General features: G+C 35.2%; 1 protein-coding gene across 2 annotated transcripts in view; it reads right to left on the reverse strand.

The window, feature by feature from the left end:
• LOC124408067 overlaps positions 1-15,359 on the reverse strand; it is a 54,973-nt gene that overhangs the window by 32,469 nt on the left and 7,145 nt on the right. For both annotated transcript variants that reach the window (XM_046884735.1, XM_046884743.1), the window contains exons 2-12: positions 4,986-5,062; positions 4,595-4,818; positions 4,345-4,487; positions 4,132-4,262; positions 3,610-3,995; positions 3,207-3,524; positions 2,879-3,131; positions 2,596-2,787; positions 2,286-2,503; positions 730-940; positions 266-642 (exon numbers count right to left, since the gene is read on the reverse strand). In XM_046884735.1, coding sequence (XP_046740691.1) covers positions 266-642; positions 730-940; positions 2,286-2,503; positions 2,596-2,787; positions 2,879-3,131; positions 3,207-3,524; positions 3,610-3,995; positions 4,132-4,262; positions 4,345-4,487; positions 4,595-4,818; positions 4,986-5,048 — 2,516 coding nt within the window. In that variant the 5' untranslated portion in view covers positions 5,049-5,062. The remainder of the gene's footprint in view (positions 1-265; positions 643-729; positions 941-2,285; positions 2,504-2,595; positions 2,788-2,878; positions 3,132-3,206; positions 3,525-3,609; positions 3,996-4,131; positions 4,263-4,344; positions 4,488-4,594; positions 4,819-4,985; positions 5,063-15,359) is intronic.

The following is a 15,359-nucleotide window of genomic DNA, read 5'->3' on the forward strand; positions in this document are numbered from 1 at the left end:
ACGAGAAAAAAAATTGGAAAAAAAAATTCGATTTTTGACGATTTCTGACGTTTTAAAAGATGCGGAGCGACCTCTTAAAAAATTTTTTTCGAGTTGGTCTTTAGAGTGGGCTTTTGAAACATCAAAAACTAACATTTTGTCACACGAGACTCAAAAAAAAAAAAAATAGTCGGTGTTTTTACGCCACCTTAGTAGGCATTCTGTTATCCAGAATTCGAAATTGGATCCGAATAATCACTTTTAGTTCCATCGTGTTCATATTTACCTGATTTCCCAGCCATCGCTAGACGTGATATTTTTAGTCCAGGAAGTAACGAATAGATCTTTCAGCTCTTGCCGTTCGGTAATATTGTATTCAGGATACTTTGTGTGAATAATTCTATCAATATAGCTATAAATCATTATCACTCTTTTATTGAAACCTGTCCAATCAAAAGAGTTTTGCCTCTGTGAAGAATTGCTAGTTATCTGTTCATCTTCAGATTCATAATGTAATTTTCCTTCAATATATTCTGAAATTTGACAAACTCGACGTTTCAAACGAGTCTCATTCGTCCCTTTTGGATAAATGATAAGCTGCGGTGGGTCAGAGGCTTTGCAATAAGTATGCGTAAAGTTTGAAATTTCAAAGATGTTCAAAACCTATAAACACAAAACAGAAACGACAATATAAATATAAATATTTCGTTACTATTCATTTTTAATATCAATGTCTCGTCATAACCATACCTTTGACCTATCTGCGGCAGTCGCGTAAAACGCGTTGACTAGTTGAGGTACGTCTTCGTCAACTTCTGTCATCCAATCCATCGATTCCTTTTCTAAGTCTCGCACTAATATTTCAGCCAAGGAATCCATTTTAATGAGGCTAGGCTTAATGGTACCGTAACTCAAACTGCGCAAGCCTACATTTTTGGCAATGCTTAGGTGAATTCCAAGTCTAGAGGATACAAATTCACGTTAAGGTATAATTTCAATCGACCAACAGCAATTAGCTTTGCTGCAATTTCTAATTTCTCGTGAGTGGATGTATGTGAAATAGATCTTCCTTAACGCACGAAATCACTAATACTGGGCCAACAGTGGATTCAAAAGGAGATTCAAAAACGGTTCTGAATTCCCAAAACCAAAGATTTCAGCAAACAGAGAAAAACTAAGTTTCTGCACTGTATGGCACGAGAGAAACTAATAAATCAGCCTCATGTTTATTTAGAGAATATTTTATAATTATTATTCAAATCGATGATCTAGAGATGAGCTTTTATGTAACTTATAGAAGAAATGCCTAAAATATTTCCATCAAAATGGATTCGCAACGAAGGCATTTGAAGTGTAACAGAAGCCATCAGAGACCAAAATTATCTTATTTTGAAAACACGTGAAATAATTGCTGCCATTTTTTACCGTGATATCGCGAAACATGCCAATCGCAATCACGCTCAGATTGGCTAACCTGAAGTTCCAGTACTCAGTTCAAGCCAAAGACCTTCGAAAACAAAATGTAGAGAAGCAAATCGACTGATAAAAATTTGGGCAACTGCATTCAAATGGCATCTCACATTGAAAAGCTTCTTGATGATAAAAAAAGGCGATTCTTACACTTCTCAATAAATTCTTTACAATGTAAACAATTTCATCCAAGGAGATGTCATAATTAGTACAAATGTATGTTTATAGGTAATAAATGAGTGTGTGATTTAGAAAAAAAATTATTTTTCGCCTCGTTTCTTTTGGTAGTTCACAGTGAAGTTTACGGAAACATTATGGGTTCTGAGTGGCTTCAAAGTTTGGTGACCATTGATATATACGCTGGTTTAATTGGATCAAAATGCCGAAGGTCTAATGGCGATTCTACACACCCAATAAATCCTGACGAAACTGCTGACATCTTTTCTTTAACGATATATTTTGCAGTTATTTTTCTATCGTTTTCTTCATCAACTTTGATGGATAATTTCCTGGAAACTATTATACCGATATTCATCAGATTAACAAAGCAAAGTCATATTGATGGGGCTTTATGGGCCCGTCAGTTTCGTTGCAAATTATAATTTTTATATTTTCGATCTCACTAAATATCCAAAAATGCTAGAATTCTGCTTGTCACGAATGACGCTGTGCAAAAAGGAAGACCTACTTCAAGTTTTCATTCACAAGAAATTAGAAAAACTGCAGTAAACATGATTGCAGTCGATCAAATAGAAGTATAGCATCGTGTTAAGGGTAGCACTAAATTTGTCGATCATTTTTTAAATCACTAAATAATTAAAAGTGTTTAAAATTACATGTCTAATCTGCCCTGAGCACTTATGTGCCGATGTGTATCAGACCAAGTACTACTTGGGCCAAAAATTTTCCAGTCGGGTTCCTTCGATGGCTTAGGAGTCTCTAAGTAAAGCACAAATTTCTTAACGCTTCGAATAACAGTCGTTAAATTAGACGCAGTCATTGGCACTGGTAATTCTATGACTCCATAAACAAATGTGGCCAGCATATTTTCAACCTATATAAAATAAACAGTGAGTAAAAATATTTTTGTAGACTTCTATTCCATCGCAATAAATGTCACTAAACGAATGTGCATCCACTCCTTACCAGATTTTCAAAATTCTTAAAGTTGAAACTATCGTAGATTTCGGTTAAAAACTGTTTTCCTTCGTCGCCGCAAACAATATCTAAAGTAGCCTTGTAATCTTGCGGTGAGTCTTTAGAGCCATTAATCATTTTCTGAAGTATTTTCCGGTCGCAAAATACTTCTCCAGCACCCTTATTTACTTTCAAGAAATTCTGTCAAAAGCAATACGTTCACAATGAGATAAAACAACATGTTTATTCGTGATTAAAAATACTTAAATAATGTCTTTAGAATCATACTAACCTCGACTATATCAAGTTGTGAAAACGATTCTACGATTTTGCGATAAACCGAAGGACTTGTCGTCAAAATAGAACGTACAAGTGAAGTATGATTCCGAGCAATGTCCCAAATTCTATTCGAGGTTTCAAAATGGAGAGTGGCAACGTGATGTGTAGCTTGAACAATCACATCCGTCAACGAAATTAAGTATGACAAATTGTTCATAATTTTCCTTGGAAAAAAATTCCTCAGACTGTCCAAAACCTCGGCCGTTCTACAATGGGAGAGTCTTGTTAATACTTGTTAGGTTATGTATTGTTAGGTATGTAATATTTCTAATTGCACGTACACTTCAATGTCACCTTGATGATGGGTCAACAGAATCTTAGTAAGCTTGGTACCTCCCAGCAATACTTCCCAGGCGGTATCCATGATTTTACCTAGACTTACAACTTCGTAAGAGTGGAAAGTAGTGTTTAATTTTTCCAAAATATCGTCGGTCATCGTAAAAACATTTTCACGACTCGATGGGTCAATTGGCTTATTGCGAATCATATTCTTGACCATTTCCAGCATCGAGTTTAATTTGAGAAGACCATTTCTCGCGATAGGCCAACGAGCGTCATTCTTAAAAACTGGGTCCAATAAATCAATCGCATCAGTGATGCTGAAATTATGAACCTTTTTTAATCCATATCCAAGTTTAATAGCAACAAACTTAAGCTGTCTAAAATAAAGTAGCAAGTACTTACAATGATAAGTTTATGTCTTCGGAAGTTACGTTTCTAAAGAGTGGAATTATCTTTGGTAGCCATTCCTGGAGTCTTAAGTATTTTGGTACATACGAATCTACCATTCTTAAGCTCAATATGGAATCTGCAGTTTGTTGAAGATCTCTGAAGATATCATAGCTACTAAACTTAGCCATCACGAGATTAACCATGCTGAATAGTCCATTGAAGTCTAGTTGTTCGGTCAATCGTTGCAAAAGTTCTGGAATCAATGTTGAATTCAATGAACAGAGTGCTTTAGACACTTTCAACAGATCTTCGTCAGTTTCGAGGATGAGGAATTGCTTCAAGCTCTCCGGTGTGCAAATAATCCCATCCATATTAGAGGATCCAAAAGCCGCAGCAAGCTAAAAATAAATTTACAAGTTCGAAAACTTCAATTACTTTAGATTTTTTAAGTAATTTCAATTTCCTGCTTTTCAAATTGCAGGATAAAATGTAGTATTTCTGTTAACAATCAGTAAAGACAAAAAAATTACTTACATATTGTAGTTTTATAGAAGCATTCAGAATATTATTCACAACTGCTGGACTGAATTTAGGAACTTCACGTTGTACGAGATCTCTGATCTCATCATGATCATTGAATAAGTCACCGATGGAAATACCTCTTTCTGTAGTTTAAATTAAAGACAATAATTATACGTGTTTCAACTGGAATAATATTTATGTATTGAACAGTAAAATACTACTTACCAAATATTTTCTTAACGCCTGGTCGAGTCAGAACTTCAGCCATGGATTTAAAGAATTTAATACTCTTAGGTAATGCTTTGACGACATTGAAGATTGTTTCATTTTTTATCATTGGCTGCAGAGCGTTTAACAATGGTCCCAATCTACAAAATTGAGTGAATAGCTATACATACAATACATGTACGATTGTGGATTGAATTGAAGTAATTATTCGGATACTACTTATCAACAAAAAAGCTCCGCAACTTACTTGGCATATTTGTACGACGGTACTTCCTCGTATTCTGAAAGAGGCTTGCACGGATTGCCCAAGGTACAAACAAAATTTTGTAGAAACGGCAGGAAGTCATTTTGAGGCATCAGTCGAGCAGGAAATTGGCAAGTTGGATTGTACTCAGGATCGGTATTATCTCGAACGGCATACAAGACGAGGAATACTAGCACTGGCCATAACAAGACCAGAGCCAGCATACCCTGAAAAGTGCTTTTATTGCATACATGGAGTAACACCAGCAGTACATGGATTCGTTTTCGTACAAATCAGAGTATTTTCTATCGTTGTCAAGCTTTCTGATTCAAGGCATAATTTCTGAATTATTGGATTTATTCAATTACTGAGACCTAGACGTGGAAATACTTACTGGATTCCGTTTTCGAACAACATAATTCTTCCACAGCAACAGACAAAGTTGGTCACCTATCATCTTGCGCACCGCCCCTAAAACACAATTGATCACTTTCTTTTACTTTTACATAAGGAGAAAGTCTCACAAAGATTCGAAATGGTGTTGCGTGACTTTTAGGCTTTTAATGATTTGCTGATAACGAGGAATCCATGCTAAAGTTGGGAGTCCTCAGGTAGACAGGTAGAGTAGGGGAAGCTATAAAATTCGTTTTTACGGCATGGGCATTGAAAAGTCCAATTTTTGTTGCAGTTTTCGTTCCGTAAAGTGACGCTTTATACGGCAGCGAACAAAGTTGCGCAATAAAGTCTTTATTCCGCAGTTTTGATGCGCAGTTCAAAGTGCGCATCCCAAACTGCCGAATAAAGTAGCTTCGTCGAACAGATTGCGACATAACCTCACTCTTCGTTTTGCTTTTCAATGTCCATAGCGTAAAAAATATTGTATGTGGCATGCCCGTAAACCATTTTTTGGCTCGGATAATTTCAGTACTCGCTTCCGGCTCGCCTTCAGCTCGTCCTGAAATCTTTATCCTTGCCAAAAAAACAGGCGAGTGGAACGAAGTGTAATTTCTCTTGTAACGAGGAAGTACTGTACTTGCACTAACCCTCGATGATTTTGAAAATAGAAGTATGATTTTGAACCGTAGGTAAAAATAGCTTGAAAAGATGACATGATGACTAATCTACAAAACACTGTAAAATATTGCAGAAATACTTGCGAAATATTTCAGTTGAAAAAATATTCAATTTGCCATGCTTCTGAAATACAATGGAATCTGGTTACAAGCAATTTTCATTTCGATTTTTTTTTTCAAGTTCACTCAATGCGGTCTTTCACCGCAAGTTGAGGCCAAGTTTTGCGCAACGTAGCTTGTTATAAGTAATCTCTTCCAGCGTGGTGGTTTTAACCATGTAACTACTATTGGGTCTATCCACTCTAGGATCGAAAAATGCCTGAGCATATTTAGAAGGTTGAAAAGCCATGGAATAAGTACTGAGGTGAGACAAAAAGGTGTATAAAAAACGCATATTTCACAAAAAATCTCTGTCAAAAATAAGTTGTATATCTTAATAGGAAAAGATGCCCCTGAGCACTAACTTTTTCCCATTTAAATACCATAGGTTTCTGTGAAGGTCCCAAGTTCGATTTTTTATGATCACGTTCTAGACGTGAGAAAAAAAGTGGGACTTGGCACATCTCTTGAATAATACACCATGTAAGCCTCCGAAAAGAACCCCAAGTTTCTTGGATGTTCCATTATTATGTTTTAAACAATTATATGCAATATCAATAATGATTTTCGAGGTAAATCGCGATTTGTTCTTGCTTGGCGTATTTTCTAGATAGTATTTGAGTGATTTACAGTTCTTAAGAGTATATAAAAAATAAAAATAATGATCGATAGTCAGGGATATATATATATATAATACACATAAATAAATTGAATAAATTTTCAATCACGAAAAGCTACGTATTTTCTAGTTCCTTCACATTATAATAATGAACAGAGATTTGAAAGGGGGAAAAGTTTACTGACTCTCAGCCAAAAACGGGCCACTTTACGTGTAATGAAACCTTGGCTGAAAATTGAAATTTTTTTCCTCAAAAAGCTTTCTTTCAATTTTGGACACGGAAGATTAAAAAAAAGAAAAAAATATTGAATTTTTAGCTGCGGTGCCCACTCTTCCCACTCTCCTCTGCGTACATTATTTGAACCCAATAATTTAAAAAGCTAGGTTTATAGCTTAGGTTCTATTAGTGCGATCTTTCACGAATAATTTGGTTCAAAGAAAAATGAAAAATTTGTAAAATTGAGCTTAGGAGAGCCAAAAATGTGAGATGGTGCGTGACCGATGCGGGTGCTAATTTGCAAAAATAATTGTGTGATAGTGAACACTTGTTGCAAGTAGAAAAAAAATTCCTGGCATCACCAAAAGAAACTAGAATACAAAAAACCGGGGTTCTGTGATTTCTGCGGAAGAAGAAGCTGCCCTAACAAAAAATCATTTTACAGGTTGGGTAGTTTTTAAGGTACGTAAGTTACAGTTTTCTACCATAAATATTGACCCAAAACTTTAAAGCGTTATTCTCGAAAGGACATTTTTTTTCGTTTTGTCACGATAAGCTAAAAACGGTAACGACTCTTTTTTTTTAATAATCCTTGAATAATTTTTTTTGTTAAATAATTTTCTCCACAATTCGTCAATGAGCCAAAATTTCTATGAAAAACTTAATCTTTTCTGACTGACCAGATAATAAACATCATGTATCAAATTTTCTCTCATTTCATATTATTAGTCGCCATTCTTCGAATTTTCAAGTCCTTTCACAGATTTCAGATTCAACTTACGGAAGTGAGTCCCCCGAATAGAATGCCGTTTGTAAACTTAGAAAATTCGCTTCCGTTTACTTGGAATCGTGGCAGACCGAAAACAATATCTTCCTTAATTATCAATATTTTATTATACGATGACCACTGATTTGCTACACCAAAAATATAATTGGAAACTTGATGAAAAGAAGAATTCTTGCAGTCGGTCATAACCTCTATTTGAATTTTTTCCCCGTTTTCGGCCATTCAAATCTTCCTAGTCCCCTTAAATACCCATTTGATTACCCCTTTTTTGCCATTTTCAAGTATAAAGTAAAGGGCTTTTGTTAAAGTCGAAATAGGGAAATTATTATAGACTCATCCATGACAATCATGTCACGTCTGAGTTGTGTATATTCTTCTGAAATGCATTGCGATTGAAATTTTGGATAAGTCAACGAGTGACCCTAGCCATTATCCATACTGCAGTATGACGGTAATTCCAGGCTTACTTTTTGTACCATAATCACAGAAGTCATGTACAGTATCGTTCGGCTGATAGATCAAGAGAAAAGCATATATGTAGTGACGTACATCTCATCTATAATTAGAATGCAGTCCTTCTTCAACCTTTGATTTTTAATTTTCAGTCCGATTTTTCAAGTATATAAAAATAGAACCATACAGCCCAGGTGTCAAGTGAATTTAGCGAATGATTATAGGCATGAAGTTACAACTCTATAATTTGTGTATAATAACCTTCACTTCGAAACAAGATAGAGATTTTTTATTGAAAAATCTATCACGCAATATTATATTCATACAATGTCACACGTATATTCGATTACCGAACAAAAATTTTTGTAAAAATCTACCGTCAATGATTTTTTATGTAATAATAAATCGTAATACTTATGTAACTTTCATATTTTTAATTTCCATTTAATCGGTAAACAATATTTTTTGGGCTAATTATTTGTCAATACTCAAAAAAGAATAATATCAGGTTCATTGAATACATCGGGAATCTTTGGTCCTACAAATACGAACAAAACATCCTATACCACAATGAGTATACCTCGAGGCTATGCGGGACTGTGGATTGCTTATAACTAACAGTATTGCGTATTTCACCGACTCACACACTCACACACATTGAGATCGACAATTCATGCTCTGTAGTGGGGGAGCCATACTTAGCAACATTTCGACTTTATTTCTCCTATAACCCCGAGCGATTGCTTATAATCAGATTCTACTTTGAATGATTCTCTACATTCAGTGCGCGAAGTAGTTACTAAGCACACTATACACGTCAAAATGTGTGAGTCAGGGACTTTGCACACAACCAACAGCCATGAGAAATTGAATTTCGCAGCCTAAGTTAAAGAAAATTGCTTATATCTATTGAAATGACAGCAATACAAATGGTCCCTACAGCAATTATGTCAATAGATAAAGAAGAAATTGAATACAGAGATTGTTGGTAAGGATGTAAAGTAACGGTAGATAAAGAAGTAAGGGAACGGTAGGTAATGCAGAAAAGAAGAATCAAGAATAAACTAGAGATAGGAAGAAGCTCTGGAAGGAGAATGTACTAGAGAGAGAGAGAGAGAGAGAAGATATTATGTATAGAGGAAGAGGAGAGACATAGTCAGTCCGTGTTCGTGAGAGTAAATAAAGATAATAAAACAACGAAAGTGTTCTATTCAATTTTTCAACAATATTTAAGCACATTAGATCATAGGATCACGACCGCTTGCGGTTCACCTATTCATACTTAGTATTCAGCAATCATCAGATAGTCACCACAATACTTCGTGAGAACGTGAAGAATTGCAGGATGGTTGGACTAAAGGCGATGATACTACTGGCATAAATTTTGCTTTTTAAATTCGGGTCAGACCTGACAGTTCGGGGCACTTGACACCGCAGTGACGTACTACTCGAGGGTAGACAAAGAACCTGGTGCTTTAATCTAGGGGCGCAATCATAACAACAACTAGGGCCCAGGGCCTTGTGGTCTGCCCTAAGACTAACCATCCTAAATCGGCATATTCTATTCATAATAGAGATTTCCGCGGTATAAGAGTTTTTACCACTACTTCATTCGCTGAAAAATAAGATAAAAATGTATGCACAATGGATTCTATTGGTAAATTGTTTATTTGACTTTTATACGTGAAAACCAAGGATTATTTTCTTTATCAAAGACTATCTGACCCGTCTCGGCCTCGCACGGAAAGATAAATCTAAGTTAAATGTACACTTGATCAAGTAAGTATTTCTCCGCTTGAAACTTGTACTAAAAATGGCTTTGTAACCTCGAAACGTGAAGTTATCTATCGCATCACATTGATGTTATATTCACGTATATGCAATCATGTGGTTAGCGCACGCCGATAAAGCAGTCAAGCAATGCTTTTTCCTCCAACTTAATTTACAAGTATTGAAAATTTAAATTAAAAACTTATTTTTATCAAAATGAATCATAGCATATAATACTGAGGGATAGTGTGGCTTTTTCTTACAGAAAAGATTGTAAAAATCCGTTCAGTAGTTCCAGAGATCACCCCCTACATACAAACGCACAAACTTTACCTTTTCATGACTTAGCATAGACGAAAAATAATATGTAAGAATAGGAAAAAAATCGAGTTCTTCATGCCTAAACTGACATGTTCGAATGCATTGTTTTATGATTTAGTAATAGAATAGATTCAAGTAAGTAAAGCATGCGCCATGCGCCAGTTAATACCAGTGTTTAAAAATTGTGTAAGTTTATCTGCGATGCTTGTATCAAGTGCGGATGCGACGATGATAACACTTGTAGATATCAACATGGAAGACCAAATTGAACGAATCATTCGAGGCAAAGGAACGAATGCAATGCGCTTTCATCGCAAATGATTCTATGTGTTTGGATTATATGCAGAATGGGAGAAAAAAAATAGTACCAGGTTAGAACGTGGATAAAATCCGACGGCGTCTACCGATTTTCAAAAACTTTTTTTGTACTTCGCGTGTTTGAATATCAAAGAATCGGTCGGGAGTTTTTTCGGAGCTACAAGCATTTGAAAAATGGGTTTCGAACCATTACTATCAACAAATATGTTTACTTTCGTGACTGGGGAGAAGGGGTGATAATTTTATCAAGGTTAGGCTCAATTTTTGAACAATCGATATTTAAAGGTTATCTGGTGATTAATAAAAAATCTTCATTTATTTACACGCTCTTTGCTCGCCCAAAGAAGTTTACCAGGAACTTATCGTGTTCAAAATCATTTGGCGACCCACCATGAAAGCTGGAAAATTGATCTTCTAGTGTGCCTAGAACTTCTATGACACGCCCCTTTCTTCGAGGCCAAATTTCCTTTATGTGAGTCGTGTACCAACTGTCTAAAGAAACCCCTATATTGTTAGGGAATTATTTTTCTAGCAAATGCTACCTTGCCGGCAATGCCATCGTGTATAGTTGTGGTGTGAGTTATTTAAAGTCCCGCTTATTTTTTCCCCACACAGATTCAACGTCACAACAATTGATCACCACCAATCTAGGGTATTTTGACGCCGTTGGTACACATCTTACTCAAGTCCAGTTAGATACTCTACTCTAACTATGAGATGCTGGGTGTTTTGTGGGCGGCTACGAGGGTAGAAATTATGGACGATTACTATTGCGAAATCCCTATTTTTGGGTATCGCCTAAGTTTCGGGGAGAGGTTTGTAACGCGTATTAAAAACGCCAGGTTACAGTATAAACTAATCCGGTTGAAGCATTTACGATAAAAACGCATTCGCTCTCACGTTTCAGAAGTTGCGTTAATTCATTATTGATCATTGACGTTCTCAATTGTTTTCAACGTCACATTTACACTTCATACAAGTATTGCAGTCAAGCTTAATAGATTCTAATTTCTAAAAACTGACGCCAAAAATCCTGAAATGGATCATCGTCTTGTTATCTCAAAGCATGAACTTATTGTGAGTATCAACTTTTCTGCGCTACTTGCAATTGGTATTGCATCAAAAATAGTTGGTCTTTCTTTTGGCTGAAATTATCAACATAAGATGCGTAACAGAAGAGTGAAGTTCAAACTAAAACTCACTCACTTGGTCTTCATTTGAGATACTTATTATGCATATAGTATCAACTGAATCTTCAGCAGTATATCTGGACCACATCCGAGTAAAAAATTAAATCGAAAAAACTTGATGTGGTATGTGATGAAGCACAAGTTGAAGTCCCGTTACATGTAACTTTAAACATAGCTCAGAACTGGATGATAATCCAATATTATTTTTTTGTTTCTTCGGTAAAAATTTTGCAATCCATTTTATTCAACTATACAGACACGAGCTGACATTGACATGAGGACGATACGACAACCATCGACGCACAGTTAAGGCAGAATTCAATATGTCCAAACATATTCCAATATCTCACTGTAATCAGCATAAAGTTACTAAAAATGGACTGTTTACAAATCCGTAATTAAATTTCCAAAATTCAAAATCGCGGATACAAAACGGCAGACAGTAAAATCAGAAAAACTATCCAAGTGCCACGTAAGATGGTACTCGGGGGTTTGTAGGGTCGCTGATTGCAAATGCGAGAGAAAATTTCCATGAATCAAAATGGTCGAGAGTCGGAGACCAGAACACGAAGTTGAACTTGAGTTCAATTTTGATCATTTTTCATTTTTGAAAAGTTGAACGAGAATTCATGTGAGGTGAAGCAAAGAAATTTTCATTTATATGAGGCCCTTTTGGAAATATCGACCACCATATTGGATCCGGTATTTGGAAATTTTTTGAATTTGACTACACATTCGTCATCAGCGATCTGAGATACTCCTACCCACCTATTTTCACCGCCATTTTAATTTTTGGAAATTTTGACTGAGAACTCGTGAATAGTAGCCTCAAGATACTAGAATATCTTGTTTTACAGAATTCATGAAAGCTTCTTGGAAATAAAACGGGACCGGGAATCGTTTTCCAAACGATTACAAACCAAAAAACGTTGATTTTGAACGGAATAGAGGTACAAGTTGGTGCCAAAACTTTAAGTATTCATAATTACAACTTGGCACACTCAAAATATATTATGTTAAAATAAAATTTTGTAGTAATCCCTGACAATTTCTCACAAGAGATCAATTTTAGTAATAATGATACTGGATTATCAAAAATTGAGACAAACTTTTTTTTTTGCATTCTTCACAGGCACACCCTTGAAAATATTTTTGGATTCTTGAAATCGGACCATGATTATTGTCTGAGTGATGCTTTTTTCGAACTTGAGTTGAATCCAAGTATTTCAAAACGTAAATAAAAGGTATCATTTCATAGGCACGTAAAATTTAGTTGACGGTAAAAAAAAACAAATAGAACACATTTTCATAAACTTTCGAACGTATTTTAACTATTGCTTTGATATTTGGTTCATAAAATTTGTCAACTTTTGCTAATATGTCCGGAAATATGGGACGTCCCACGTTTTTCGTTTTCAATCTGTATGTGGCGAGGAGAAATTATTTTATACTCTTAATCTGTTAAATAAATGTGCAAGAGTATAATTCTTATTTTTATTTAAATAAATAATACGTAGGACAGCAATTGGGAACTTTGTAGCTCTATAGGTACCGAACTGACTACAATATTTATATATATAGTGTCCACATTTACCATACACAAATCCTATTCCATTTGGATAGAAAAAAATGGAAGATTCAAAATTTTTTGGCATTCAAGCTAACAATTTAATAACTGAACGATTGAGATGACGCTATCGTGAAAAACGTTATTGTTTTTATCAATTGAGCTTTGGCTTCTTGAAAAATTTCCATTTTCATTGCTCCAAATGGTAATTCAGATTATGAAAAATTTTTAAGAAAATATCGTAAATCATCAGTAAATACAACATACAGTCAGTTTAAAGTTACCCAGTGTTTAAAATACTTTCTCACACGCATCATGCAAGGACGTCGCTATTCATGCAAATAACCCGACCATCCAGCTTTATTTGTAAAGACTCACTCCTTAATCTAATACTTCGCATTTCGTTACTTCTGTTTGTTCAAGTGTGGGGCTGAACCACTGAATGATGACATCACGAGCAAATAAGAAATTGAAGGTGAGAAATGTTGTTTGATTTTCTACATCGATGAGTTTGTACATCGATTTCGATAGATATTAATCTAATCATGGAATGAAACCTCTTTTATTTCTTCTATACAACACAACTGTTTCTGAATTTTGCAAACTTGTATTACCTATATATCAAATTTCACGGCTTGAAAACATTACATAATTAATTTGGAAATTTCCGAAAGGTTTATATGAAAGAATCGGCTCAGCAGTTGACATATCGCATAACGACATATTTTTTTTATTTATTTTTTTTATATCAAATGATGGAGAAACTCTTTGAACAATGTACAGCTCATTGCTTATCGCAATGCAAAAGGACACAGCAACTTGATCAGTAGTGTAACGAGAAACCGAAATGAAAAAAAAATCCCCAGTCAGACGTGCGATCAACTCAACGATAACTATGTCTTAAGAATCGTGAACCACAATTGGAAGACGTATACTGAAATTAGTAAGCGTTTGTATTTTTACTATGTAATCTTGATGTTAATCTAGACCTTCGTAAAAAATCGATATTTTGATGTAATTGCGTTTGGCAACGGTTAAGTTAGGAGTGAATGTGTGAGTAGAATACCAATTGCTGTAACCTCTTCTTCACATTAACTCATATCCGTATTCTTAACGACCAAACGACGAATAACGAGTGTCGATTTGTACGAAACTCAGGTATCGTCCCATACAGGACACCTGATATTCATGGTGAAGGTGATGCCTGAATTATTTCGTGCGTTTTTTCACGCGTGTTTTCCGTACGCAAAGTATCCGCATCTATGCCGGTTGAGTAAGTCTGCGAATGCGCATGCGCGGAGTACTGAAAACTCCACTTTTCACTCCTGGGACTTTAGAGAAGAGGTCTTCTCAGCGCTGCGCGCATGCGCCGTCGCAAGCAAGTCTGACGTCACGTGACACTAACCTCAATTTCGTGCTTCATGAATAAACGCGTAACCTACTCGTGTTATATAAAGAATCGTGTACTACAAGGAGGCATCGGTTTTTTCGTCTTGCATATTTGCAATATTTGTATCGGCGACGTATCGAAGGATCCCCCCCTCCCCCCCCCCCCCCCCCCACGTATTTTTGTAGTTATTAATTTGTAGATCAGTTGTGATTTTTTTTTATTTTCAGATTCAAATTTGCACCAGTTACACTGCGTGCCACATATTTCCTGCGAGAATGAATCCAGTATCACCATTTTTTGATATTTGTTGAGGATAATTTTTTGTATTATACTTAAACGTGTACCCAATAGTTTCCTTAAATATTATTATCTCATTGCCTTTTCATCCATCCGAAGAAAATTGTCAAATTTTTAGGTTTTTACAGTGGTGTTACCTCTTAATGAAAACGATAGCAACCGAAAATTTCCGGTGTTCCAACAATGAGACTAAATTCCAGAAATTTTTTTTTAACAATCCAAAAGTCATCAACTATATCTAAATTTGAAACCCTAATCAACATTTTTTTTCAAAAGCATTATTTTTTTCTTAAATTCTAATCGTCTCAAAACGAATATTCGTTACAATAAAATGATGAATTTCACACTTAAAAATTTGAACAGATGCATCAATTTAGTAGCCTTTATTTTTTCTGTAAAGAAGAAGTCTTTGGGATTGATTTTTATGAAAATCGTCTTAACACGATAATATTTTCATTTCGTTAAGTTATAAATTCTTCTTAAAGAAGTTGAGCAAAATTTCAATGAAACCATTTTACAACTATAGTTCAATTTTTTAGTGTCGAAAGTCAATAGAAAAACCGTCGACTGTTTTGGTGCATTTCGGCCCTTTGAGGGGATCCCTCCGCAGAGCTATGAATTTATTTGCAAAAACAAGAACCCCAAAAAATTATTCTACACTATAGAA

This window comes from Diprion similis, chromosome 1, assembly GCF_021155765.1.
Source record: "Diprion similis isolate iyDipSimi1 chromosome 1, iyDipSimi1.1, whole genome shotgun sequence".
NCBI classification, from domain to species: Eukaryota; Metazoa; Arthropoda; class Insecta; order Hymenoptera; family Diprionidae; genus Diprion; species Diprion similis.